At 44.8% G+C, this 27216-nt stretch overlaps 2 protein-coding genes across 3 annotated transcripts; both read right to left on the bottom strand.

The window, feature by feature from the left end:
* Positions 1-310: 310 nt before the first annotated feature.
* decr2 (2,4-dienoyl CoA reductase 2, peroxisomal) lies at positions 311-12945 on the bottom strand. 2 transcript variants are annotated; one of them, XM_066683498.1, is made up of 10 exons: positions 12809-12945; positions 10811-10894; positions 9643-9711; positions 9107-9158; positions 8166-8301; positions 7165-7289; positions 6849-6942; positions 6564-6668; positions 5361-5603; positions 311-1267 (listed from the first exon to the last, which is right to left on the bottom strand). In XM_066683498.1, the coding sequence occupies exons 2-9, from the start codon at positions 10888-10890 to the stop codon at positions 5386-5388; spliced, it is 879 nt and encodes a 292-aa protein (XP_066539595.1). In that variant the 5' UTR covers positions 10891-10894; positions 12809-12945; the 3' UTR covers positions 311-1267; positions 5361-5385. The 2 variants fall into 2 exon arrangements, with proteins under 2 accessions (XP_066539595.1, XP_066539594.1); XM_066683497.1 differs by having other exon boundaries at positions 5415-5603.
* Positions 12946-14129: 1184 nt separating this feature from the next.
* Positions 14130-25004, bottom strand: LOC136708668 (retinol dehydrogenase 13-like). The gene is made up of 7 exons (XM_066683361.1): positions 24839-25004; positions 24226-24344; positions 22378-22533; positions 20751-20855; positions 20207-20419; positions 18458-18559; positions 14130-16516 (listed from the first exon to the last, which is right to left on the bottom strand). The coding sequence occupies exons 1-7, from the start codon at positions 24901-24903 to the stop codon at positions 16197-16199; spliced, it is 1080 nt and encodes a 359-aa protein (XP_066539458.1). The 5' UTR covers positions 24904-25004; the 3' UTR covers positions 14130-16196.
* Between the last annotated feature and the right edge of the window lie 2212 nt (positions 25005-27216).

Here is a 27216-nt window from a genome sequence, read left to right as displayed (position 1 = left end):
TGTTGGTCTAAGGGGCTTGGTGTGTGTGTGTGTGTGTGTGTGGTGTTTATTGGAACGAAGAGGTGGAATGGCTCAGACTCTGACTGTAAAAGTCCAGATTGCCATTTCTTTCGTGTGTCTCTAAAAATAGACCATTAACCAGTGCTTCTCATCCTTAACCCTTAGCTATCTTACGCTTCATTCAGCGTTAAAGGGCTTCTCCTCTTTCCTTCCTCCTTCCTGCCGCCCTCTAGCGGCCACCATGAGAACTGTGGATAAAATAAGGACATCACGGGGTCTGAGTTATAAAATATTTATTATGAAACCTGTGTGTTCTTTAATACTGTGTACAGCTGAAAATATATTAACACTGCTTTATTAAATCCTCTTTACATTGTAAAACTTAGTGTCTCCAGTTATTTCTGTCATCAATATTTTCTCACATGTAATTCTGAATATAGACATGCAAACATTTGCACACGTTGCTGTCGGAACAAAATCTCGTTTTATGGAAACGTTCATTCGTGTTTCCTGGTTTTGTTTCTCTCTCTTTTTATTTCATTTGCCATTGTGTAAAATTCTTTTGATGAATGGAATTACAGAAACTGTCTGAAAGTGTTGTTCCGTTAAAGGGTTAATAAGATATTTACTACACCAACGGTAGCAAGCAATACTTATGAGAGTGAGTAAATTAACATTATTGTATATAGTGTAGCTAACGATGAACGTAACACTGTAGCCCCTGAATGCTCCATAGAGCGGGTCCCCCACATGGAGGGCAGCCATATTTAAAACAGGTTTAGAAGAAAATGTCTGCCACTAGGTGTCAGTAAAATGGCTGTTGCATAATGTGAAGAAGAAGCATTGGAGAAAATGACAGACTGTTTCTTTAACCCCCACTGCAAGTTAAGACGTTTGTTCGTTTTGTACAGTCAGGGTTTTCAGGGCGCGAGGTTTGGTCCCGACAGCGACGGTGATGAACAGAACATGTTTTCAGTGAATGAGCTTTGGGTCTGGATTAAAATCAGGGTAAATCCTAGCACTAGGTTTTTAGGAATCAGGGGTAATCCACCACTGAAGGCCAAGCTGTTGTTCACGGAGTCAGCCCAAGGTGATGATATCAAGGTGAAATGGCTCAGCAGGCTGGAATGCTTTGAGTATTCAATGTATATTACTGACATAATAGATCAGAATCTGCTGTGATTGACCAGAGAAAGAGGGCATCTCCGCTTCTTCCGTCGGTTTAAACCAGACTACTTGTCCTTCCTCTTCTCTGTCGACCACAAGCCTACAGAGAGCAAAGGAGACAAGCGTTATTCAACACAAATGCATATTGTATTGCTTTCCTCAGTTTGAAAGTTGGAGAAATGCTGAAGGCCAGGAAAGGGTAAAGTCTGTGTAGATTCCCTCGAAAGCGTTTTCATTTTTAAACTGAAGGATTGCAGCGGTCTAAGCACTGGCTCTTTCACCTGTTCAAGGACAGACGTGTAATTGGACGCAACATAAAAATGTTTGAAAATCAGGAAAAAAAATGCAGATAAAAGAAAAAACGGTCTAGAGAAAATATTCCAAAGCTATAGAAAACATGTCCATTTCTCATCATTCATTTGTGAAAAAGAAAAGACCATGAAAATTTAGATTTAAGCATCTGAAAATTAATGATATATTCAACAGGGCTAATTTATAAGTTGTATATATTTCCAAGTCTTCTAAATTGTAATTGCTGCCTGACTGTGTATCATAGTTATCATCCTCTGCTGCAGTAAACAGTCTCCTAAGCTGTTTTTAGAGAAAACCCCAGTGTAGTTCTCAGAGACATGAGTGCAGAATGTAACTCTCGTCTCTCGTGTCCATCACGCTGGAGAGAATCCTTAAAGTTCACACTCAGAACGAGAGACACCACACTCCTCACAGTCGCCCAAAGGAAACCCACGCAGATACATGGAGAACACACCACACTCCTCACAGACAGTCACACGAAGGAAACCCACACAGACACAGGGAGAACACCCCACACTCCTCACAGACAGTCACCCGGAGGAAACCCACGCAGACACAGGGAGAACACACCACACTCCTCACAGACAGTCACCCGGAGGAAACCCACCCAGACACAGGGAGAACACACCACACTCCTCACAGACAGTCACCCGGAGGAAACCCACGCAGACACAGGGAGAACACACCACACTCCTCACAGACAGTCACACAGAGGAAACCCACGCAGACACAGGGAGAACACATCACACTCCTCACAGACAGTCACCCGGAAAAAACCCACGCAGACACAGAGAGAACACACCACACTCCTCACAGACAGTCACCCGGAGGAAACCCACGCAGACACAGGGAGAACACACCACACTCCTCACAGACAGTCACCCGGAGGAAACCCACGCAGACACAGGGAGAACACACCTCACTCCTCACAGACAGTCACACGAAGGAAACCCACACAGACACAGGGAGAACACACCACACTCCTCACAGACAGTCACACAGAGGAAACCCACGCAGACACAGGGAGAACACATCACACTCCTCACAGACAGTCACACAGAGGAAACCCACGCAGACACAGGGAGAACACATCACACTCCTCACAGACAGTCACCCGGAGGAAACCCACGCAGACACAGAGAGAACACACCACACTCCTCACAGACAGTCACCCGGAGGAAACCCACGCAGACACAGGGAGAACACACCACACTCCTCACAGACAGTCACCCGGAGGAAACCCACGCAGACACAGGGAGAACACACCACACTCCTCACAGACAGTCACCCGGAGGAAACCCACGCAGACACAGGGAGAACACACCACACTCCTCACAGACAGTCACCCGGAGGAAACCCACGCAGACACAGGGAGAACACACCACACTCCTCACAGACAGTCACACAGAGGAAACCCACGCAGACACAGGGAGAACACATCACACTCCTCACAGACAGTCACCCGGAGGAAACCCACACAGACACAGGGAGAACACACCACACTCCTCACAGACAGTCACACAGAGGAAACCCACGCAGACACAGGGAGAACACACCACACTCCTCACAGACAGTCACACAGAGGAAACCCACGCAGACACAGGGAGAACACATCACACTCCTCACAGACAGTCACCCGGAGGAAACACACGCAGACACAGAGAGAACACACCACACTCCTCACAGACAGTCACCCGGAGGAAACCCACGCAGACACAGAGAGAACACACCACACTCCTCACAGACAGTCACCCGGAGGAAACCCACGCAGACACAGGGAGAACACACCACACTCCTCACAGACAGTCACACAGAGGAAACCCACGCAGACACAGGGAGAACACATCACACTCCTCACAGACAGTCACACAGAGGAAACCCACGCAGACACAGGGAGAACACATCACACTCCTCACAGACAGTCACCCGGAGGAAACCCACGCAGACACAGGGAGAACACACCACACTCCTCACAGACAGTCACACAGAGGAAACCCACGCAGACACAGGGAGAACACATCACACTCCTCACAGACAGTCACCCGGAGGAAACACACGCAGACACAGAGAGAACACACCACACTCCTCACAGACAGTCACCCGGAGGAAACCCACGCAGACACAGAGAGAACACACCACACTCCTCACAGACAGTCACCCGGAGGAAACCCACGCAGACACAGGGAGAACACACCACACTCCTCACAGAGGATCACACAGAGGAAACCCACGCAGACACAGGGAGAACACATCACACTCCTCACAGACAGTCACCCGGAGCGGGAATCAAACCCACAACCTCCAGGCCCCTGGAGCTGTGTGACTGCGACACCTACCTGCTGCGCCACCGTGCCGCCCATGTGACAAACACTTCATGATTAAACACGAGCATAACACTAGCTATCAGATTATGTAGAAAATAATATATATTTATAAACAAATATCTATAAAACATTATATAATAAGTAAATATTACAATGAAAATACAAACATAATTAATATATATATATAACAAAAATTTAAAATCAGAAACAAATTACTACAAATGAAGCCTTATTTTCCCTGACAAGCTTTTTTTAAATCTCATGCATAAAATTTTCCAGTAGTTGATAGATCAGCTCAGACCTCAGCAAACGCAAGTGATTCAAACATTAACATATTTAAATCACACAGACTAGATGCATTTAATGCACTTGATTGGCACAGCTTGGAGTAAAGGAATCAATAATTCACCATGTGTGTTTGTGTGTGTATGTGTGTGTGTGTGTGTGTGTATGAATGAAGTATGAAAAGAACATGTAGATTGATGTGTGTGTAAAGTTATGCAAAGCAGAACAGACAAAGATGCAGCACCACCGCAAGCGTGTAATCAGCCAATTAATTAATTAGCCTGATTTATTAATTGCTTGCACTAACACACAATTGGTTATTGATTATAAACACACACACACACACACACACAAATTAAAAACTAGGGATGCAAAATACTTGAATTTCTTTCCAGCGAAACGGGACAACGGCCCACTACATTTGGCAGATGATTTCAGCTCACACTGCGTGGTCTAACACCTTAAACACAGACTAATGGAACATTTGAAATCTGAAAAGGAAAATCTAAATGGACTCTTTTCCTCCGTATACTGTAACAGAGTACAGAACGAGCAGCACACATCTGTGATTAATGCTGGATGTTTTATGTCATTCATCAACAACTGCTCTCATCTATTTCAAAGATAAAAACAGTAATAAAAATATAGGTGCCACTTTAGAATAAGACTACACTCATAAAGGTTATAAATAGTTTATAAGCTTGTGTATTAATTGTTATAAATTAGACATATAGGCACAGATGTTAAATATAATGGTGACTTGATATTTCCCACACCCATCTACAGTTAAACCTCCAATCTTTCCGGATACTGACTTGTTTTCTCCGTAGGACGACTTTAAACCTGTCCACCACATGTTTGTTAATAAGTTTAATGAGTAACCATTTAACCACCAAGTTTAATAAATTAACTACCAATGCCTTTTAAAACATTGATAATAATGTGCTGTGCTTTAATGAAACAGCAAGAATAAGTCAGTGTTACCCCCCTATGGAGCAGGAATAGAGCAACATCCTCATCTCGGTTGGTGCTTTTCAGCGTTTGGAGTCTCTCCGTTGTCTAAAAACCTCCAGATGGCGTTTCTCTGCCGTGAGCAGAGAGAGAGAAAGCCTAGCACTGGACCCAGACGCTTTGTTTTTTTACCCGTTTACAGACACTGGGGCTTCGTAAGCACATTAACACGATGCAAAAAACGATGTATGCGATGAATGTGTCTGGTGTGATACACACACATACACACACACACACACGCACAAACTTTCATTCACACACCTGCGTGTGGTGCTGTCTCTGTCTCTCAGAGTTTAGAGCGAGAGGAGGTTATACCCAGCAGACGCTCCATGTCATTGGCTGAGGTGAGCCACGCCCCTCCATCCGCCACCACCGTGCTCCCGGTGACGTAAGACGCAGCGCGGCTGGCCAGGAACAGCACGGCGTGGGCCATTTCTGTTTTATTCCCGGCCCTCTGCAGCGGGATGCTCCGGAAAGCTCCCGCGCTCTCCGCGTGATGACCCCCTGAAAATCAGAGGAAGAGCGGACACAGAACACTGAATCAGAATATTGTACCCCTCAATCCGGACACATCTACGACACAAGGACCTTGTTCATTTTCACTACTTTCCACTTTCAAAATAATAAAAATCTGAATTAAAAACAGATTACAAAGGCCTTTCAGCTGTGGATGTTGAGGGATGAGAAAGCCCTGTTATTTCACTTCTTCCCACTTCTCTTCCAAAAGCTAGGAACTCCAAATATGCAATGATATTTTCTTAAAGGGGGCATATTATCGAAGACATTCCCCCTTAATCGCTACATTTTCACATTAATGTGTGGATCTGGAGCCCACCAACCCACACACTGAGAAACAAGACCACCCAGTCAGTTTACCGTGTGCTGCCAAAGTCTGAAAACCTGGGCTAAAACAAGCGGTTCTGATTCTGCTCCGTTTCTGACGTCAAGTGCAGAGATTTTAGAATAGCCCCGCCCCCTTTTCGGATTTTGCCCAATAACAGCGCTGGACCCGTGTTTATGCGAGAGCAAAAAGACGAGGTTACAACGAGCGCGGAGAAATAAGAGCACTGAGTAAAAACGGAGAAAACAAGAACGGAGAAGAAAGAGAACAGAGCAAAAACGGCTAAAACCCAGAGCTTCTGCTCCTCGCTCCTCACTGCTGTGCGCTCGGGGTCGGGGTGAACAGCGAGCGGCTCATTATCATTTAAAGGAACAGGTGCTGAAAGCTGCTGTGGGGCTTTGATCAACAGCAGGTCACAGATGTTTCATTAAGAATCAGAACCGTGTTCCACTGCGGAGACCAGGGAGAATACGGCACCTTTAAACCTGAGTAGTTTCCAATTCCTACATAAAAATAAACACTACAGTTTCAGCTGTATTTTGTCATATTGTGTAGCAACATACCAAATCCCCTGTGCCCAAAGTCAAGGACTGTGGACTTTGTTAGTGGCACAGAGTCCTTACCAAGTCTGCGATAGCCTTCAGTCCCAGAGATGGGTCCTGGTGCCACTGTGTTCACCCTAACTCCACTGGGACCCCACTCAACCGCCAAATGCCTCGTCATAGCATCTATACCCACCCACACACACACACACACACACACACACACACACACACACACACACACACACACACACACACATACACACACATAAAACAAGGGAAAATGTTATAGGATCATGATGCATAATGTGCCTTCTAGAATCAAATCATATACACATTACTGCAACACACACCTCAGACACTCACCATTAGCAGCTTTTGCTGACCCAGCATGCACCTGGAGCGCTTGACCTTTGTAGCCCAGCGTGGCCGAGATGTTCACAATCGAACCGCCATGATCCTAACACACACACAAATAATTATGTCTCTAACCAAGCCACTAACCAACCACCTACAGCCTTAAACCCTTAGAGAAAGGACACTCAGACTGGGATTACACCTGTCTTTTGGTTATTAATCTAGTTTTCCTCATCGCAAATCATCCATTCATTCATTTGGAGCCCACCAGGACTCATTTGGCGAAAGGCAGGAACACACTCTGGGCAGAGCAACACACACTCACCTTGAACCATTTCTCATAGAGGACTTTGCTGGTGTTGAAGGTTCCCATGGTGTCGATCTCCAGCACAGTTTTAAAAGCATTGAAGGAGAGAGAGGCTGCAGGACACAGGAAGTTCCCCGCTGCGTCTAAACCAGCCCCAGGCAAAAACAGACACAACACAACACACTTGAGCAGACAGCAGACTGGGAGTGTGTGAATGAGTGAGACTAACACTATAAAGCTTAAGTCAAGAGCATCTAAATATTCATTTGGTTGTAAGTGTTCATAAGAGTAACCTTTTCCTCTGTTGTTGCAGAAAACGTAAATAAAAAACATTGTTATTTAAAGGAGACACAAATCCCCACCCTTACACAGTCCTCCAGAGTCTTTTAAAAAGTTCTGTGACCTGCTTTGGTCAAAATAACCCAAGCCCCACAGCACCATTCCCCTCGTCACAACAGCCCGCTTTCAGCGTCTGTCCCTTTAAATGTTAATGAGCCTCTCGCTGTTCACCCCGACCCCGAGCGCACACAAGCAGTGAGGAGGAAACGCTCTGGTTTTTAGACATTTTCGCTCGGTTCTTTTTCTTCTCCGTTCTCGTTTTCTATGTTTTTACTCAGTGCTCTTATTCCTCCGCGCTTGTTTTGCTGAGTTTAACCTCGTCTTTGCGCTCTCACGTAAATGTGGGTCCAGCACTGTGATTGGACAGACTCAGACGAGGGGGCGGGGCCATTCTAAAGTCTCTGCACTTGACGTCAGAAGCAGAGCAGAATCAGGACGGCTCGTTTTATCCCAGGGTTTCTGACTTAGGCAGCACATAGAAAACAGACGGGGTGGCCTTGTTTCACAGTGTGCGGGTTGGTGGGCTCCAGATACACACATTTATGAGCTAAAACACTCAGAAAGTGATTTTTGCCATAAAATGTCCCCTTTAATACAAAATGGACTCCCTTTTAGAGAGAGAATAGAAACCAAACTGTGTGCTGTTTATGTTTAAAGGTGACCCCTGATTCTAAACGTACTGTTAATGAGAATATCCACACGTCCGAACTCTTTCAGCGCTTCATCCACAGCGGCAGAGATGGCTTCAGGCTGGCGAACGTCCATCTGCAGGGGCAGACAGTGTCTGCCTGTCGCACTGGTCAGCTTCTTTGCTGCCTGTAGATATCACACATAAAGATGAAGACAAAACATCTAACAAACAGACTGTGCCTACCCACACCGGGTATGTTTATTTCATACTGAGAGAGTGAACGTGTGTCAGCACTCTGAAGCCTTCACACCAAGGAACATTCCTTGCCACACTGACTTGAAAATATATGTAGTGTCTCAGCTCAAGTGACCACATCAGTCACTCTGTAGACGAGCTACTCTTTCTACAAGGTGGGCCATCGAGCTAGGAATTTCTACCAGAGTGAACAGTGGGTGGACACAGGGTTTAAAACCCAGAGAAGAACCTTTCTTCAAGAACCCTTGAAGAACCGAGTGAAAGTGGGCAAACAAAGTATGCAGAACACATGACACATGGACTATAGTCTGTAACTGTAGAACTACAGAGTGCTCCCATGTGATCAGTGGAGCTGAGAAAATTGACAATGTTTGCAGAAATAAAATGTTTATGGTTTACGGATACGGACAGAACAGAGCAATACCACTGGAGACCTTGTGGGGGCAGTGCAGCCCATAAGTGAAAATAATTCTCTGTCCACATTAGGTGAAGTATTAACCTACTCACAGTCCCACGCCGTTTACAGCGCTGTCTCTCTCGTAGTTTCTTTAGTGAGTAACGTTACATTATCAGCTCCTCCTCCCCCACTGCCAGGTTTGTTTATGTTGTCAGAAACTGCCCTCTCATGGATGTGTTACTTAATGTCCACGCCAAGGTAAAGAACACGTAGAAGTATGTGGGTTAACCTTCATTGCCTAAATTTGTGTGTGTGTGTGTGTGAGTGAATACTGATACCTCAGTGAGTTTCTCTAGACTCCTGCTGGCAATAACTGTGTCACAGCCATGTCTAAAAGAGACAGCAGAGACAGGAAAGATCAGACAACTGTAAATGTTTCTTTCTAGAGACGTTTTCACATACGAAATCTGGAAAATATTCTGAGAAACTGGTCTGGATTTTTTTCATAACTGCCTTTTCACACACAGCACACAGCTGGCACCAGGGGCACGGCATGAATTCACTGTGGATACTCCGGAACATTCAAGGCTCTGCTCACACAGGCGTCACTCTGACATTACCCGGACTGTGTACTAGGGGACTGGCCGGAAATGAGTGGTACAACTGATCTGGACATTTGTGTTCATACATGCAGCTGAAATCCAGAAAATGTCTGGATTACTGTGTATGTTCCCATGCAAATTTCCAAGAGCAGTTTGTAGTGAAACTGGTTCTGGTTCTACAGGTAAAAAGTTCAAACCCAGAAGCCAAACACGTGAGATAACAGTTAAATGAAAAGCCAGAGGGCAACAGGAGAAATGTGACAGACACTAACCTCATAAAAATCTCAGCGATACGGAAACCAATACCAGAGCCTCCGCCGGTTATAAAGGCAACCTGATCTCTGCAAAACATATGTACAGAAAAATATTATACACCAATCATCCATAACTTTAAAGTCACTTTTTTTCTACACTCAGTGTCCACTCTCTCAGCTCCACTGACCACACAGGAGCACTGTGTAGTTCTACAATTACAATTTGTAGTCTACCTGTTGCTCTGCATAATTTGCTACCCGCTTTCACCCTGTTGTTCAAAGCTCAGAACAAGTATGATGTGAGTGGTGGATCATTCTACAGGGTGGGCCATTTATATGGATACACCTTAATAAAAAGCGGAATGGTTGGTGATATTAACTTCCTGTTTGTGGCACATTAGTATATGGGAGGGGGGAAACTTTTCAAGATGGGTGGTGACCATGGCGGCCATTTTGAAGCTGGCCATTTTGGATCCAACTTTTGTTTTTTCAATGGGAAGAGGGTCATGTGACACATCAAACTTATTGGGAATTTCACAAGAAAAACAATGGTGTGTTTGGTTTTAACGTAACTTTATTCTTTCGTGAGTTATTTACAAGTTTCTGACCACTTATAAAATGTGTTTAAAATGCTGCCCATTGTGTTGGATTGTCAATGCAACCCTCTTCTACGTAATATACTATAATATCCCATAATAATATCCTGTAATATAATATCCCATATACTAATGCGCCACAAACAGGAAGTTAATATCACCAACCATTCCCATTTTATTAAGGTGTATCCATATAAATGGCCCACCCTGTACAGCAGTGCTGCAGAAATTTTAGAGACCTTAGTGTCACTGCTGTGTCTGATCCACTCACACCAGCCCAACACAGCACCACCACGTCAGTGTCACTGCAGCGCTGAGAATGATCCACCACCACACCACACCCGCTCTGTTAACAAGGTAAATCACGTATTTCTCAGCAGATGAGTGTTTTTAATCTGTGTCAATGACTTAAATATTTAAATATCAAATTCCCACACGTTATTAAGTAATTTGCATGCCTTAATTTACTTTAAAGGGCTGTGTATAATTCAAAGGTGAGATTTCATAAAATAATTTAGCATTAACTGGCCTTGCACCCAGATATACACCCCTCTAACACACTTTAGAAGGTAAACAGTGGTGACTCTCACTTGAGCAGGTCTGGACTGTAGATGTGAGAGTAGCTGCTCAAACAGTCGTCGCTCTGGACATCTTCAGGGACTTCTGCCATTCTTCTGCAGCAAAATTAAACAAAAGACAGACATTATTAGATCTCCTGTAACATTCTATATTCATGGCCCAGTTTACATATGCACTTGGTAGTTCTACAATTACAGACTGAAGTCTGTCTGTTGCGCTTCATACTTTTTATCCCCCTTTTTCTCAGCGCTCAGGACCCCCACAGAGCAGGTGTGATGTGGTGGTGGATCATTCTCAGCGCTGCAGTGACACTGACGTGGTGGTGGTGTGTGAGTGTGTGTTGTGCTGGTGTAGAGTGGATCAGACACAGCAGTGCTGCTGGAGTTTTTAAACCCCTCAGTGTCTGGACTGAGAACAGTCCACCGACCAAAAACATCCAGCCGACAGCGTCACTGATGAAGGACTAGAGGACGAGCGACACACACTGTGCAGCGACAGATGAGCTACTGTCTCTGACCCTCAGGTCATTCATACATTAAACACTTAAAGTGTATGTACAGCTCTGCTCAAGTCACTTTACTCAGACACATAGCCATTTATCATCATGTATCATTTGCAGTGTATTCATTGTTTACATTGCACATTACACATTTATTCTCTTTTAATTATTTTTGTTTTAATTCTCATTTGTTATTATTTTGTCTTGTAATTAGTATGAATATTAATTTGTAACTTCCTTTTTGTCAGCATTTTTAATTTAAATTGTAATTAATGTTTTTTTACTCAGTATCGTTTTGGGGCGGCACGGTGGCGCAGCAGGTAGGTGTTGCAGTCACACAGCTCCAGGGACCTGGAGGTTGTGGGTTCGATTCCCGCTCCGGGTGACTGTCTGTGAGGAGTGTGGTGTGTTCTCCCCGTGTCTGCGTGGGTTTCCTCCGGGTGACTGTCTGTGAGGAGTGTGGTGTGTTCTCCCTGTGTCTGCATGGGTTTCCTCCGGGTGACTGTCTGTGAGGAGTGTGGTGTGTTCTCCCGGTGTCTGCGTGGGTTTCCTCCGGGTGACTGTCTGTGAGGAGTGTGGTGTGTTTTCTCTGTGTCTGCGTGGGTTTCCTCCGGGTGACTGTCTGTGAGGAGTGTGGTGTGTTCTCTCTGTGTCTGCGTGGGTTTCCTCCAGGTGACTGTCTGTGAGGAGTGTGGTGTGTTCTCCCGGTGTCTGCGTGGGTTTCCTCCGGGTGACTGTCTGTGAGGAGTGTGGTGTGTTCTCTCTGTGTCTGTGTGGGTTTCCTCCGGGTGACTGTCTGTGAGGAGTGTGGTGTTCTCTCCTTGTGTCTGCGTGGGTTTCCTCCGGGTGACTGTCTGTGAGGAGTGTGGTGTGTTCTCCCGGTGTCTGCGTGGGTTTACTCCGGGTGACTGTCTGTGAGGAGTGTGGTGTGTTCTCCCTGTGTCTGCGTGGGTTTCCTCCGGGTGACTGTCTGTGAGGAGTGTGGTGTGTTCTCCCTGTGTCTGCGTGGGTTTCCTCCGGGTGCTCCGGTTTCCTCCCACGGTCCAAAAACACATGTTGGTAGGTAGTGTGTGTTGCCCTGTGAAGGACTGGCGCCCCCTCCAGGGTGGATTCCCGCCTTGCGCCCAATGATTCCAGGTAGGCTCTGGACCCACCGTGACCCTGAACTGGATAAGGGTTACAGATAATGATAATGAATGATGAGTATCGTTTTGCAATCTATTGATGGATCAGTCACTTTTTTCATTTCAGTGTATATTTGTAACTGTTACAACTTTATATGTGACAAATAATATCTTGAATCCTGATTATTGAAGAAAAAACATGGATTACAGTGTGTAATGGTGGAGCTGAGAGAACGGACAGAGCGGGTAGAATATTTAGAGAGATTTGTTGTGGTCAGGCTGTGTGTATTTACAGCTGTTCAGTCGATTTACAAACACAGGATCTTTATGGAGCGGGGTCAGTTCTCACTCCAGAGGGAAAAGAGTGTTAAAAAAACATTACGTACCTTTATCTAATCCTCAAACTCTTAAAACGTCGTCGACCGCTGTGCGGCGGGAGGTATTCAACAACAGCGAGCTTTAAAACTGGACTTCTAACAGAAAAACGGGCAAAGTTCATCCAAATGTACTAACACTGTACTTGGGAAGGAGTCGCGCGTGACGTCACCCGCTCTTGGTGCATCATGGGAGTTGTAGTTCAGTGCACGATTCACCAGAGTTCGTCTGTGAATTTTGTTTGTTTTTTAATTGACTTTAAAGCAAACACATTACAGCATTAGAGATGACAGTGCTGAGATTTATAAAGTAAATGTATATAAAAATAAACATGAAAAACTTCAGAACAAAGCATTGTTGAAAGAAAATTTAAGAAAAACAAAAAACAAAAAAATAACGTCAAATGATTTAAAAGAATACTACTACTAATAATAATAATAATACATTTGAAAAAATGAGGGACACACATTTATACAGATTATATACACATTTATAAATAAAACAGTACAAAATATTCATTTTGTGTTGAACTTAATTCCAAGCAGCAAAATCTGGAACATTGATTCATTCATTCAATACCTGTAACCCTTATCCAGTTCAGGGTCACAATGGGTCCGGAGCCTACCCGGAATCACTGGGCACAGCCTGGAGGGGACACCAGTCCTTTACAGGGCAACACACACACACACACATAAACATACTCACACCTACGGACACTTTTGAGTCTCCAATCCACCTACCAACGTGTGTTTCTGGAGCATGGGAGAAAACCGGAGCACCCGGAGGAAACCCACGCAGACACAGGGAGAACACACCACACTCCTCACAGACAGTCACCCGGAGGAACCCCACGCAGACACAGGGAGAACACACCACACTCCTCACAGACAGTCACCCGGAGGAAACCCACGCAGACACAGGGAGAACATACCACACTCCTCACAGACAGTCATCCGGAGGAAACCCACGCAGACACAGAGAGAACACACCACACTCCTCACAGACAGTCACCTGGAGGAAACCCACGCAGACACAGGGAGAACACACCACACTCCTCACAGACAGTCACCCGGAGGAAACCCACGCAGACACAGGGAGAACACACCACACTCCTCACAGACAGTCACCCGGAGGAAACCCATGCAGACACAGGGAGAACACACCACACTCCTCACAGACAGTCACCCGGAGGAAACCCACGCAGACACAGGGAGAACATACCACACTCCTCACAGACAGTCATCCGGAGGAAACCCACGCAGACACAGAGAGAACACACCACACTCCTCACAGACAGTCACCTGGAGGAAACCCACGCAGACACAGGGAGAACACACCACACTCCTCACAGACAGTCACCCGGAGGAACCCCACGCAGACACAGGGAGAACACACCACACTCCTCACAGACAGTCACCCGGAGGAAACCCATGCAGACACAGGGAGAACACACCACACTCCTCACAGACAGTCACCCGGAGCGGGACTCGAACCCACAGGTCCCTGGAGCTGTGTGACAGAGACACTACCTGCTGGAACAGTTTTACCAGATTTGCTCTCATGAATGAAGTATTTAATGGTGAGAAATAAGGAACAAAAAATGTTGAATTTGCACCCAGGCTCATGAGAGCATTGCTTAAACACCAGCAGCTGCTTTGTTTTCAGTTTATAACTGGCTTTAAGATTACTATGTTTATCGCAGACCATTAATTTTGAGCTCTAACAGCCCAAGAGTGTGGGGGCAGTATACACAAGCAGGACTTCACAAAAACACAAGCCCAAAGTCAAGCCTGTGCAATAGGACAAGAGCTGAAGGACATCGGACAACCTTCAACTTTGGGACTGAGATACCTGGCAAAAAAGTTATGCCATGGGGAATACACACGTTTACTGTGTGTGTGTGTTTGTGAGAGGGAGGAAGGGATGAAGAGAGAGAGAGAAATTTTGCTATATATATTATTTACTTCAATTAATCCAGAGGTTTCTGATAATAACCAACAGTGTTTTAAATAATCCAGTGCATCCCATAACCTTTGTCTTTGCTCATATACAGTTCAAATCCATCATGATTTTCACACAGACAGAGAGTAAAAAATATGGAGGTAAATGGAGGAGAGAACTATGAGTAACTAAAGAGTGATATCAGACTCATTTTGTTAATGGAAGTTATTTAATGGAAGGTATTTACATGTAAAATTTTAAGCTGGTGGAGATAATTACTGGTTAATTACCATGACTTAGAAAGCTGTTGTAGAAGGTTTAGAAGACTGCCAACATACAGACCTGCCTACGCAGACTGGACGGAGCAAGGCGGCTCACTAGGTAATGGAACACAGCTGATGCTTAATCCTAAGTGGATTGGATCCTAAATTCTACAATTTATTAAAGGCGACATTCAGGATAGTAACCAAAAACTTTGCTGCTCTGCAGTCGGTTTGCGCTGGAAACCAGTCTAATGTGTTTACGAAGCCCCAGTGTCTGTAAATGAGTAAAAAAAAACAAAGGAGAGACTGCGGGTAATGGACTTATTTTTGCTGTAAACAGAACTGACTCTAAATTCAGGAGAGCGCTAACTGCATGAAAGTAAACGCAGAGGGAAAGTGCTACAAAACTAAACAGCTCGAATTATAAATGAGTTTCTGTGGAAATTCAAACAGTGAATAAACACTTACAAATTACACTTCAGCCACTTACAAACAAGTCGTTTTTCCCCTTAAACACACTGTTCCACATTAAGAGACACAGGGTTTCTGGACGTAGACGTCCACTTTGATGTTTATTTAACAAAAAACAGCTTTGTATATTAAAAATACTGATCCAAATCGGAGAGGGGAATAATCTTAGCAGGAGATTTCTAAACCAATCAAATTATAAAAAGGAAGCTCAAAGTGGGGGCAATGATGCACTGTGAAACGTACAGGAAGCCTGCTGTTAGCCCAAGCTCCCCTGAAATTCCTGTTAACCCTTTAAATATTACTCGTAGTACAAGAAAACAAGGGAAATACAGGTTTGTCTGATAGTGATAACATCTGCCTCTAGCTTGTTTTACTTGTGTTGATTGTGTCGACACTGAATGAGCACAGACTAGAGGACATGGCTCAGCACTGCAGAAACTGCACTATGTAGGATTTAGAGGCAGGCAGGAGACCAGATTACCCCTCGCCGCTGATCTGAGGACAGTGCTATAAAAGTAAATTACACACTGAACCTGGGGGAAGCTCAGGAGCAAAAATACTCCATCTTACCTAGTGTTGCTTTAACCTTTAAATTAATCTCACCTGTCCCCTTCGGATCAATAACATTCATCGACGTATCTATAACTCACATAATCCATGCCAAAGCTAAACTGCAGATACAACAGCACTGTCCAGTGTCTCGGTTCTGTGTGCGGGATAAGACTCATGAGGCTGCGACAGTCTCCACAGGGTGAGTCCGAGTCCTCTCCCCCTCAGCTACTGCTGCCTGGGAGTGTTTTACCATCGTTACGTTCTCTGGTGAAGCTGGAGCAGAAACCGAGGTCTCGAGGCCGACCAGTGACGCACTGATATCCCAGAGTTTGACGGCCACCTCCTGGTCCAGAGACTGTGCTGCGGGCTCTTTCTCCTTCATCACATCATAGTAACGTCCGGTCACACCTTCCAGCTCCTCTGCCACAGCCAGGTAGACACTGGGCTGCGCTCCGAGCTGAGGTGACTTTATCAACAGGTAGAAAAATGGACCTGATGAGGACACACATCAAACAGCAAATTGAATAATTTCAAGTGTTGTGTTTCTAAAATATAAAATGTAGCCCCTCTTCATCTGTTCGACAACCAAATCACACAGGAAAAATCAGCTGTGTTTTAAACAAGGAAATGAAGACAACAGCAGATCTGTTGGATTAGTGATTAAATAATTTGCTTGAGAATGAACTGGGTTTTGGGCGGCATGGTGGCGCAGCAGGTGGTGTCCACAGGTGCAGGGTCCTGGAGGCTGTGGGTTCAATTCCAGCTCCGGGTGACTGTCTGTGAGGAGTGTGGTGTGTTCTCCCTGTGTCTGCGTGGGCTTCCTCCGGGTGACTGTCTGTGAGGAGTGTGGTGTGTTCTCCCTGTGTCTGCGTGGGTATCCTCCGGGTGACTGTCTGTGAGGAGTGTGGTGTGTTCTCCCTGTGTCTGTGTGGGTTTCCTCCGGGTGACTGTCTGTGAGGAGTGTGGTGTGTTCTCCCTGTGTCTGTGTGGGTTTCCTCCGGGTGCTCCAGTTTTCTCCCACAGTCCAAAAACACATGTTGGTAGGTGGATTGGAAACTCAAAAGTGTCCGTAGGTGTGAGTGTGTGAGTGAATGTGTGAGTGTGTGTTGCCCTGTGAAGGACTGGCGCCCCCTTCAGGGTGTATTCCCGCCTTGTGCCCAATGATTCCGGGTAGTCTCTGGACCCACCGAGACCCTGAACTGGATAAGTGTTACAGACAATGAATGGATGAACTGGGTTTTTGGCTGCGTCCACTCAGAAAGCGAAAAAGACTGACGAAGAATACTGAATAAATCTCTCATTGAGGATTTTAGATGCAAGAGGTTAGGTCAGAATATTGTGACCTTATTGAATTTTGACATTTTGACATTAAATATTTTGATTTTATTTCTCACAATTTTTTGTTATTTGTGAAATATTCAAATTGAATTTTTGTAATATGCGTATTTTATTTCCTGAAATATTCTGAATTTATTCCCAGAAGTTTCTAATTTTAGTCTCAAAACCGTCAAAGCCACATTTTCATTTTCGAGTTTTGTAACTTTTTTTTTTTTGTCACCAAAATCAAATGATCATATCAGAGCCAGACAGCCCCCTGGTGCCCTGCTTGAGAACGGCTGCTCTAGCCCTGCATCAGTGGACTGTCCACGGGACTCTTCTTGGCTGGCACTGGACAGTGATGCCTCAAGCCACACTGTGCCACAAACACTCAAGCCACAAACAAACTCAAGCCACACTGTTGACACCTCACACACTGTCACTATCGTCACTGCTGTGCTTAGAGTCCTCCACCGTCCAATTAAAACCTAGTGTCCTGTGACCAGTGATAACAGAGTAAAGGGTGTCCACAGACAGACGGTCTGTGTACACAAACGTTTAGGCTCAGAAAGCGGCATTAATATAGGATTCAGAAAAGCGTGTTTGGTGATGATAAAAGGTGATTATAAATGCTTTTACAGTTCTTATATTTAGATTAATGTTAGGACACTGCTCTGACCATTTCACTGCTTTCAGCCACAACAGTATTCGTGAGGTCAAGGGCTTGTGTTGGTGATTAGTTCTGGATCACACACACCACTCAAACTCATCCCAGATACTGCACAGCCCCACATCTCCACAGCCCAATAGTGGGAGAGCTTTGTACCCCTCTATTTCACACTACGCATTAGGGACAGACAACTTAAGCGCAGGAGCATCTCCTCCAGAGTGTGTCACTACCTTTTTTTTTCTTTTAATTGTGCACAGATATTAAACATCAGCAGGGCACTTTTAAAATGCATGTTTAAACTTTTGGATACATAGTGTATATAAGAAATACATGTGAATTTTCTTGCAATGGTTCTGCACACTTCATAATGGATTGTGTAAACTGATGTGACCATCTGAGCTTACTCCAGAGTAAATGTAAATATTGATGGTTGCTGATTGACTCACTCAGTGTGGTGCTGGAGAAGTTGGACTGGTGCATTCCAGTGTGTCGTCCCAGTTCTGTGGCAACAACCCCAGGATGCAGGGCATTCACTGTGACTCCTGTACCTATAACACACACACACACACACACACACACACACACATATTTAAGTATTAGTTTCTTCTAAATGAAACAGAATTATGTTGTACTCCTGTAAACACAAAAGCTCACAGTGTGTGAGTGAGAGAGAAAGAGAGAGAGAGAGAGAGTGAGTGAGAGAGACAGAGAGAGAGAGTGAGCAAGAGAGAGAGAGCGCGAGAGAGAGAGAGACAGAGAGAGCGAGAGAGAGAGAGAGAGAGAGAGAGAGAGTGAGTGAGAGAGACAGAGAGAGAGAGTGAGCAAGAGAGAGAGAGCGCGAGAGAGAGAGACAGAGAGAGCGAGAGAGAGACAGAGAGAGAGAGAGAAAGAGAGAAAGAGAGAGAGAGAGAGAGAGAGAGAGAAAGAGAGAAAGAGAGCGAGAGAAAGAGAGAGAGTGAGAGAGTTAGTGATATATATTTTAATACATATTTAATCTTAAATAAAAGGTAATGTGTTTAAACACTGTGTTTAAAATCACTAAATAAAACCGCTAATAAAAGACTATACGAGATGGAAGGAAGTTGTAGTCAAATTTGGTAAAATGATTAATTAGGGTTCGCAGCACACTAATTATACATTTCTAATCACAGAAAAAAACATATTTAAATGTTCTCTGTAGATGATGTGTACATTATATTTATTCATTATTAATAATAATATTATTCCAACTTAATAAACGATCCGGTGCTCTTTTAATGGAGCGTCTTTGTCATTTCAGAGCAGCACAATAAAAGCTAGCGTTACACAGACACACACATTCACTCACACACTCACACCTACGGACACTTTCGAGTCGCCAATCCACCTACAACGTGTGTTTTTGGACTGTGGGAGGAAACCGGAGCACCCGGAGGAAACCCACGCGGACACGGGGAGAACACACCACACTCCTCACAGACAGTCACCCGGAGGAAACCCACGAAGACACAGGGAGAACACACCACACTCCTCACAGACAGTCACCCGGAGGAAACCCACGAAGACACAGGGAGAACACACCACACTCCTCACAGACAGTCACCCGGAGCGGGAATCGAACCCACAACCTCCAGGCCCCTGGAGCTGTGTGACTGCGACACCTACCTAGAACTACAGCTTGTTATGACCTGTGTTGTCATAGCAACAGTTGTTGTTAGTAAAATGGTGTACTATATTCGTACACTAATATAATTAGTGTGTAATACACAATTGGGATGGAGTGACAGTCTAGACTATTATCTAGGGCTGGACAATAATTCAATATCGATAAATATCGCAATATAAAATGTTACAATAACAATTTTATGATTTTTAAACCCATTTTCAATATTATTTATTTACAACATCTGTCACTGACTGACGGTGTTTACAGGGTGCTGTCGTAAGTCAATTCAACTCAATTTTAAAGTTAGTTTAAAAATATTAACATTGACAAAGCCACGGAGTTTTGGCTTGAGGCTGATGTCATGTTTCTTGTTTGTTTTTGTCAGTTTTCTGTGTCTTTTATATTTGTTCAGATCGATATCAGAATTATATCGTATCGACCAATATTAAGAAACATATCGTGATATATAGTTTGGCTGTATCATCTAGCCCTACTCTCACGCAGTCTCACGCACGCAGTCTCACAGCCAGAATCACGCAGACGTACGCACCCTCAAGTCTGCGAGCGAGCTCTCGTGTGAAGAGGACGATGGCGAGTTTGCTCTGACAGTAGGCTTTCTTGGTGTCAAACTTCTTCCTGTCCCAGTTCAGGTCCGTCAAGTCAATCTCTCCGAGGATGTGTGCTAAAGATGATAGGTTAATCACCCTGCTGGGGGCGGAGTCCTTCAGCTTATCCAGCAGCAGATTGGTCAGGAGGAAGTGACCTAGTACAGCGCAGACAGGAACAGTGAGCAGTTCTTCAGACAACAGGTTTAAACAGGACGTTCACAGTGGACACAGAAGGTATTTCAGGACTTTAACCATGGGATCAGTCCTGGGATTGGGCTCAGGACTGAGATTTAACCAACTGAACCCTAGGCTTCGTCCCTGTCTGAGAAACATATTTTCAAGCTTTCATTAGCTATCGTAAGTGACCACCTATTTGAGAAGGAAATGACTTAACCCTTAAAAAAACAGCAATAAAGTATTTAAAAATGTGAGAACACAAAAGGCTCTGGTTCCACTGTGTTATGTCTGTCCTCGCTATGTTCTTACCCAGGTAGTTGACTCCAAACTGCATGTCGAAGCCATCTTCCGTCTTCCCTGGAGGACACCTCATCACAGCAGCATTATTGATCAGGATGTCCACCCTTTCCTCCTCTGAGAGACAAAGATCCCCCTTTAGCCGTGGTTGTTTCATGAATATTTAGTGTCAGGACTAATGCAGGAGTAACTGCACAAGACACACTTAAATCCCATCCCTCAAAGCGCTTCAGGAGGTGAAATGAGACCCAATGACAAGCCAGGTGCTAGAGTAGGAGGCCTATTCTCCTGATAGATCATTTAATGCACTATTAGCTTGTGTACAGCGCAGAAGCAGCAATAACTGTGCAACACCGTTTCCAGAAAAGCTGTGAAGTGGTGCAAAATGTGGAAAAGTTGAATACTCACAAAGGCTGTGCAAGAATTTAAGAATATTCTCAATGTAAAACAGCAAAGATCTAAAGGGAATTTTATCATCTATGACACACAATATTATTAAAAGATTCTGAGAATTTGGAGAAGTCTCTGTATGCAAGGGACAAGGCTGAAAACCAATACAAGTCTATGATCTTTGGGTCTCAGGAGGCACTGAATCATAAACAGACTACATTCTGGTAAATTAGCATTCCTGCAGTGCCGACCTGTCGCACACTCAAAACATTTGGCGCCGTAGGAAATTTTAAAAAATGTTGAGTGTTCCTTTATCAAGCAAGAATGAGAACGAGAAAACGTTTCAGTTTTAACTACAGCGATTTGTCTCCTCAGTTCCCAAAGGCGTATAGCGTGTTTTTCGCATCAAACGCAAAATTAACATTCATTCATCCATTGTCTGTAACCCTTATCCAGTTCAGGGTCGCGGTGGGTCCAGAGCCTACCTGAAATCATTGGGCGCAAGGTGGGAATACACTCTGGAGGAGGCGCCAGTCCTTCACAGGGCAACACACACTCACACATTCACTCACACACTCACACCTACGGACACTTTTGAGTCGCCAATCCACCTACCGACGTGTGTTTTTGGACTGTGGGAGGAAACCGGAGCAGCCGGAGGAAACCCACGGAGACACAGGGAGAACACACCACACTCCTCACAGACAGTCACCCGGAGGAAACCCACGCAGACTCAGGGAGAACACACCACACTCCTCACAGACAGTCACCCGGAGGAAACCCACGGAGACACAGGGAGAACACACCACACTCCTCACAGACAGTCACACATTGTCCTTTTAATATCTTAATTAAATAAAATAAATAGCCTTTATTTGCATATCATTGCATTCTGTTTTTATTTACATTACATCCTCATAAAATCTTCATATTTGGGTGGAAATGTCTATAAAGGGCAAATCACACTAGATCTGGATTTTCAAAAAATAAAAAACTTGCACGGTGCCAAATTGTGATTCTGAAGCAGCCGTCACCTTCTGCACAAAATGATCCGATTGTGAGCGGACTCTCTATTTCAATCCACAGAAAAGTTTGCCATCTCATATGAACTGGACTCGCTGGGCTGTGAAATACTTTTGACATAAAACATGTGCATGACTGATATTGTAAAAATAGATTAATTAGACACATGACCTCCATGAGTGAATGAATGACTGAAGGTGTGTTTGTGTGTACATGACTTTCCTACCCTTGTGGATCTTTTCAACAAAATTACGTATAGACTTCAAGGAAGCCAGGTCGATGTGTCGTGCATAAACGTGAGGGTTCAGCGTGGATCCTCTTATCTCACGTGCAGCATCTTCACACTTCTCCATGTCCCGACAGCCCATAATTATCCTGCCACCTGACCAGAAGAAAAAAGAGTGGACATTATCACACAACATCTCAAGATCTCATGTCTTTGTTTGTCTTTTGTTTCCGTTCCTCGGACAAAGGAATCGTTATCAAACATCGGTATAAAATCTGACGGAAAAAAAGCCTGATACAGATGGCTTAACGCATCTGTCCATTAAACCATTATTTCCAGTTAAACACTGGTATTTGCATCAAATGCTTTGTTGGAAATAAAACAGCACATTTAATTAACTTCCATCAAACTTTAACAGTACCCTCTTATTATCTAAAACCATCCAAAGGAAACAAAGTGTGGCCAGGCATTCATCCTTCCTCAGAAACACTCTACTCTCTTTGATTCAGAGGAATAATACACCCTAAAGATGGCAAGGTGCCCTTGGTTTCCAGGTCCAGGTTCTCCTCATAAAGCCTTTGTCCAAAATAACCACAAACACACAACAATTAATATTAGCTCAAAAGTTAAATAAGATTGAAGAGTATTACAACAATTATGACTGCAATTATGTGACTTACAAACAGCTTTCTGTGATCTACAGAGGATTAATGTTTCTGACACTTGAGACACTGGATGGTTCAACACGCTTGGAGGAGAACACAAACTGACCATTCATTCATTCATTCATTATCTGTAACCCTTATCCAATTCAGGGTCGCGATGGGTCCAGAGCCTACCTGGAATCACTGGGCGCAAGGCAGGAACACACCCTGGAGGGGGCGCTAGTCCTTCACAGGGCAACACAGACACACACACATTCACTCACACACACACACCTATGGACACTTTGGAGTCGCCAATCCATCTATCAACGTGTGTTTTTGGACTGTGGGAGGAAACCGGAGCACCCGGAGGAAACCCACACAGACACAGGGAGAACACACCACACTCCTCACAGACAGTCACCCGGAGGAAACCCACGCAGACACAGAGAGAACACACCACACTCCTCACAGACAGTCACCCGGAGGAAACCCACGCAGACACAGGGAGAACACACCAACTCCTCATAGACAGTCACCCGGAGGAAACCCACGCAGACACAGGGAGAACACACCACACTCCTCACAGACAGTCACCCGGAGGAAACCCACGCAGACACAGGGAGAACACACCAACTCCTCATAGACAGTCACCCGGAGGAAACCCACGCAGACACAGGGAGAACACACCACACTCCTCACAGACAGTCACCCGGAGGAAACCCACGCAGACACAGGGAGAACACACCACACTCCTCACAGAGGAAACCCACTGCATTCTCTTAAGCTGCTTTCATACATGCCTTGTTTGGTCCAGATTTTCTGACTTTTCAGTTTGGCCCAAAAAGCCTGTGTGAAAGATGCCTCGGGCCATGATCCAGACCAAAATTGATCTGAAAACAGAGCTTTGGATCAAACAGAACCAAGGCCCAGTTCATGTGCAGCGTGAAAACACTTTCTGAATGTTCAGGTTTTTGGACCAATCGCGGGACGTTGAGGCAAAACCAACGACAGAGGCAGACGTGACTTTGCTTCACATAAAAACTGGTGGTAAAACAGGTTTACAGTACCAACGTTGAAAGGATCTTGAACAGATCCGGTTATTTTGGTGACAAAGGGCTAACAGTGTCGACTTCTTCAGAATATGAACTACAATTACGTTCTGAAAACGTGGTGCGGTTTCCTTTTACATTCAGAACTGTACCTCGTCTGGCAAGTTCCTCAGCAGTCGTCTTCCCAATGCCGGTATTGGCCCCGGTTATGATCACCGTCTTCCCAGGGATCCTCGCTTTGCTCGGACAAGGACCACCAGTGACGTAATTCCTGAAGAGGTGTTGAGAAAACCACATAAATGAATGAATATGTGATTAGTCCCCACCTCTACCTTCAACCACACATAAGCCCCGCCCCCCAACTTGACAGGATTGGTTCCTTAGGTTTGTGACATATGAAACCCTGGCTGTCTGGATCCATGTTTATGAGACACTACAGTTTTAAAGCAGTAATGCTCAACCATGCCACTCTACTATTATTTCATTCATGATATGTCTTTAGAGGATAAACATGACCACACAGAGATTATTACACCATTTATCGCTAACATGTCCATTTACATATCTTTGTAATGGCTAAAATTGGCTAAACTGGACGCTTGTTCTCTATAAACCTGACGTAAAATGGTCATTTTTCAGCAGGACCAGCAAATAGAAGCAAACAAGTGCTTCCCCCACAGCAAAATATGAATACAGTGACCAAAACTCTCAGTTATAAGCAAAGTTATAGCTAAAGTAACGTTAACTCAGCAAATCTTTACTCACTTCACTAGCACCGCGCAGCCGCAGACCGTCCCGAAGACAGACACAGGGAGGATAAACTTATTCATACTGAAATATCAGCTAAATCATTTAATATTAACAGCACACATAACCCTACACCCTCAACTCTGACTACACACAAAAATACACACGCGCAAGGTGAACGTGACGTCCATTCTTCGGGTCCGTTCCAATCCGTTTATGCACACTCCCTAACGAGGGCGCCTCCGTGATCAAGTGCGGAAAAACTAGCATAAACTAGCATAGACTGGCATAACAGAAGCACACAGGCCACAACTATACACCGGAAGTTCACAAAATAAAAACCACAGACAAATAATATGAACAAAAACATTTTTTATCTGTATAATATGGCCCTTATAGATGCAGTTGAATATATCAGGCTGTAAATGAACAGTCAGTTCTTGAGGCTGATGTTGGAAGTTGGAGACATGATCAACGCGAGGATCTGAGCTACTCAGACTCCAGTGGTGGTGGTCATCTTTTGGTTACAGCAGAGCATCTCCAAAATAACACATTTTTGAGGTGTTCTCAGTGTGCAGAGTTCACCCAGTAAACAATTAGCCGTTGATTCAATGTTGAAATAACGTAATGACTGCCGTCTAATCAACGCTCTTAAGGTTCAAAATAAAAGTTGAAAAGACGTCCAAACACAGACATTGAAAAGACGACTATTAGGCGAATTTTGGACGTCCACTGACGTTATTAATTGGTCCCGAAATAAATTAATTGTATAAGACGCGTTTTGGACGTCCACTGACGTTATCGATTGGTCACCACTTTACTAACTTATTAAGATGGATTTTGGACGTCCATTGACGTTTAAAATATGTCCTTGACGGACAGACTACTTTCAGACCTATTTTGAACGTCCAAGGAGTGAAGCACCATAGACAATAAGCTTACTGGTTCACAGAATCCTTGGGTCAACTTTTGATAGGCTCTACCCACTGCATACAAGGAACACCCCACAAGCTCTGCCAATCTTGCACTGATCTGACCAAAACATTTTTCCTGCTTCCAAAGTCAAGCTATTGCTCCCTGATTTTAATACTTTTGTCTAATAATAATTTTTGCAGTTTCCTGACATTCCAACTCTCCTCCAAAAGTTATATAGTGCAGTTTTTTTTTCAGTGTGAGCCTGGAGTAGAAATGGCAGAGGTTCTCTTCTCCCTATTACAGCGTAGTGTAGCAACACAATTATTTTGAAGCTGGAATAATACGGTAGAATACTATGTAGTGATGTTTTAACGAAGCTCAACTGAGAATTCACAAATTTTAAGGGTGTCTACACAATTTTGGCCATACCTGCATCACAAGTTAAAACTTTGAGAAGTAAAAGGATGAATTATTTGCCTTGTTAAAGTCATTCATTCATTCATTCATTGTCTGTAACCCTTATCCAGTTCAGGGTCGCGGTGGGTCCAGAGCCTACCTGGAATCATTGGGCGAAAGGTGGGAATACACCCTGGAGGGGGCGCCAGTCCTTCACAGGGCAACACAGACACACACACACACACACACATTCACTCACACACTCATACCTTCGGACACTTTTTATGTCACCAATCCACCTACCAATGTGTGTTTTTGGACTGTGGGAGGAAACCGGAGCACCCGGAGGAAACCCACGCAGACAAAGGGAGAACACACCACACTCCTCACTGACAGTCACCCGGAGGAAACCCACGAAGACAAAGGGAGAACACACCACACTCCTCACAGACAGTCACCCAGAGGAAACCCACGCAGACAAAGGGAGAACACACCACACTCCTCACAGACAGTCACCCGGAGGAAACCCACGCAGACACAGGGAGAACACACCACACTCCTCACAGACAGTCACCCGGAGGAAACCCACGCAGACACAGGGAGAACACACCACACTCCTCACAGACAGTCACCCGGAGGAAACCCACGCAGACACAGGGAGAACACACCACACTCCTCATAGACAGTCACCCGGAGGAAACCCACGCAGACACAGGGAGAACACACCACACTCCTCACAGACAGTCACCTGGAGGAAACCCACGCAGACACAGGGAGAACACACCACACTCCTCACAGACAGTCACCTGGAGGAAACCCACGCAGACACAGGGAGAACACACCACACTCCTCACAGACAGTCACCCGGAGGAAACCCACGCAGACACAAGGAGAACACACCACACTCCTCACAGAAAGTCACCTGGAGGAAACCCACGCAGACACAGGGAGAACAAACCACACTCCTCACAGACAGTCACCCAGAGCGGGAATCGAACCCACAACCTCCAGGCCCCAGGAGCTGTGTGACTGCGACACTTCCTGCAGCGCCACCAGATGAGAGCTGCAGTTTTAATTCTAGCCTG

Source organism: Hoplias malabaricus, chromosome 10 (genome assembly GCF_029633855.1).
Source record: "Hoplias malabaricus isolate fHopMal1 chromosome 10, fHopMal1.hap1, whole genome shotgun sequence".
NCBI classification, from domain to species: Eukaryota; Metazoa; Chordata; class Actinopteri; order Characiformes; family Erythrinidae; genus Hoplias; species Hoplias malabaricus.
This window is presented reverse-complemented; position numbering and strand designations above follow the sequence as displayed.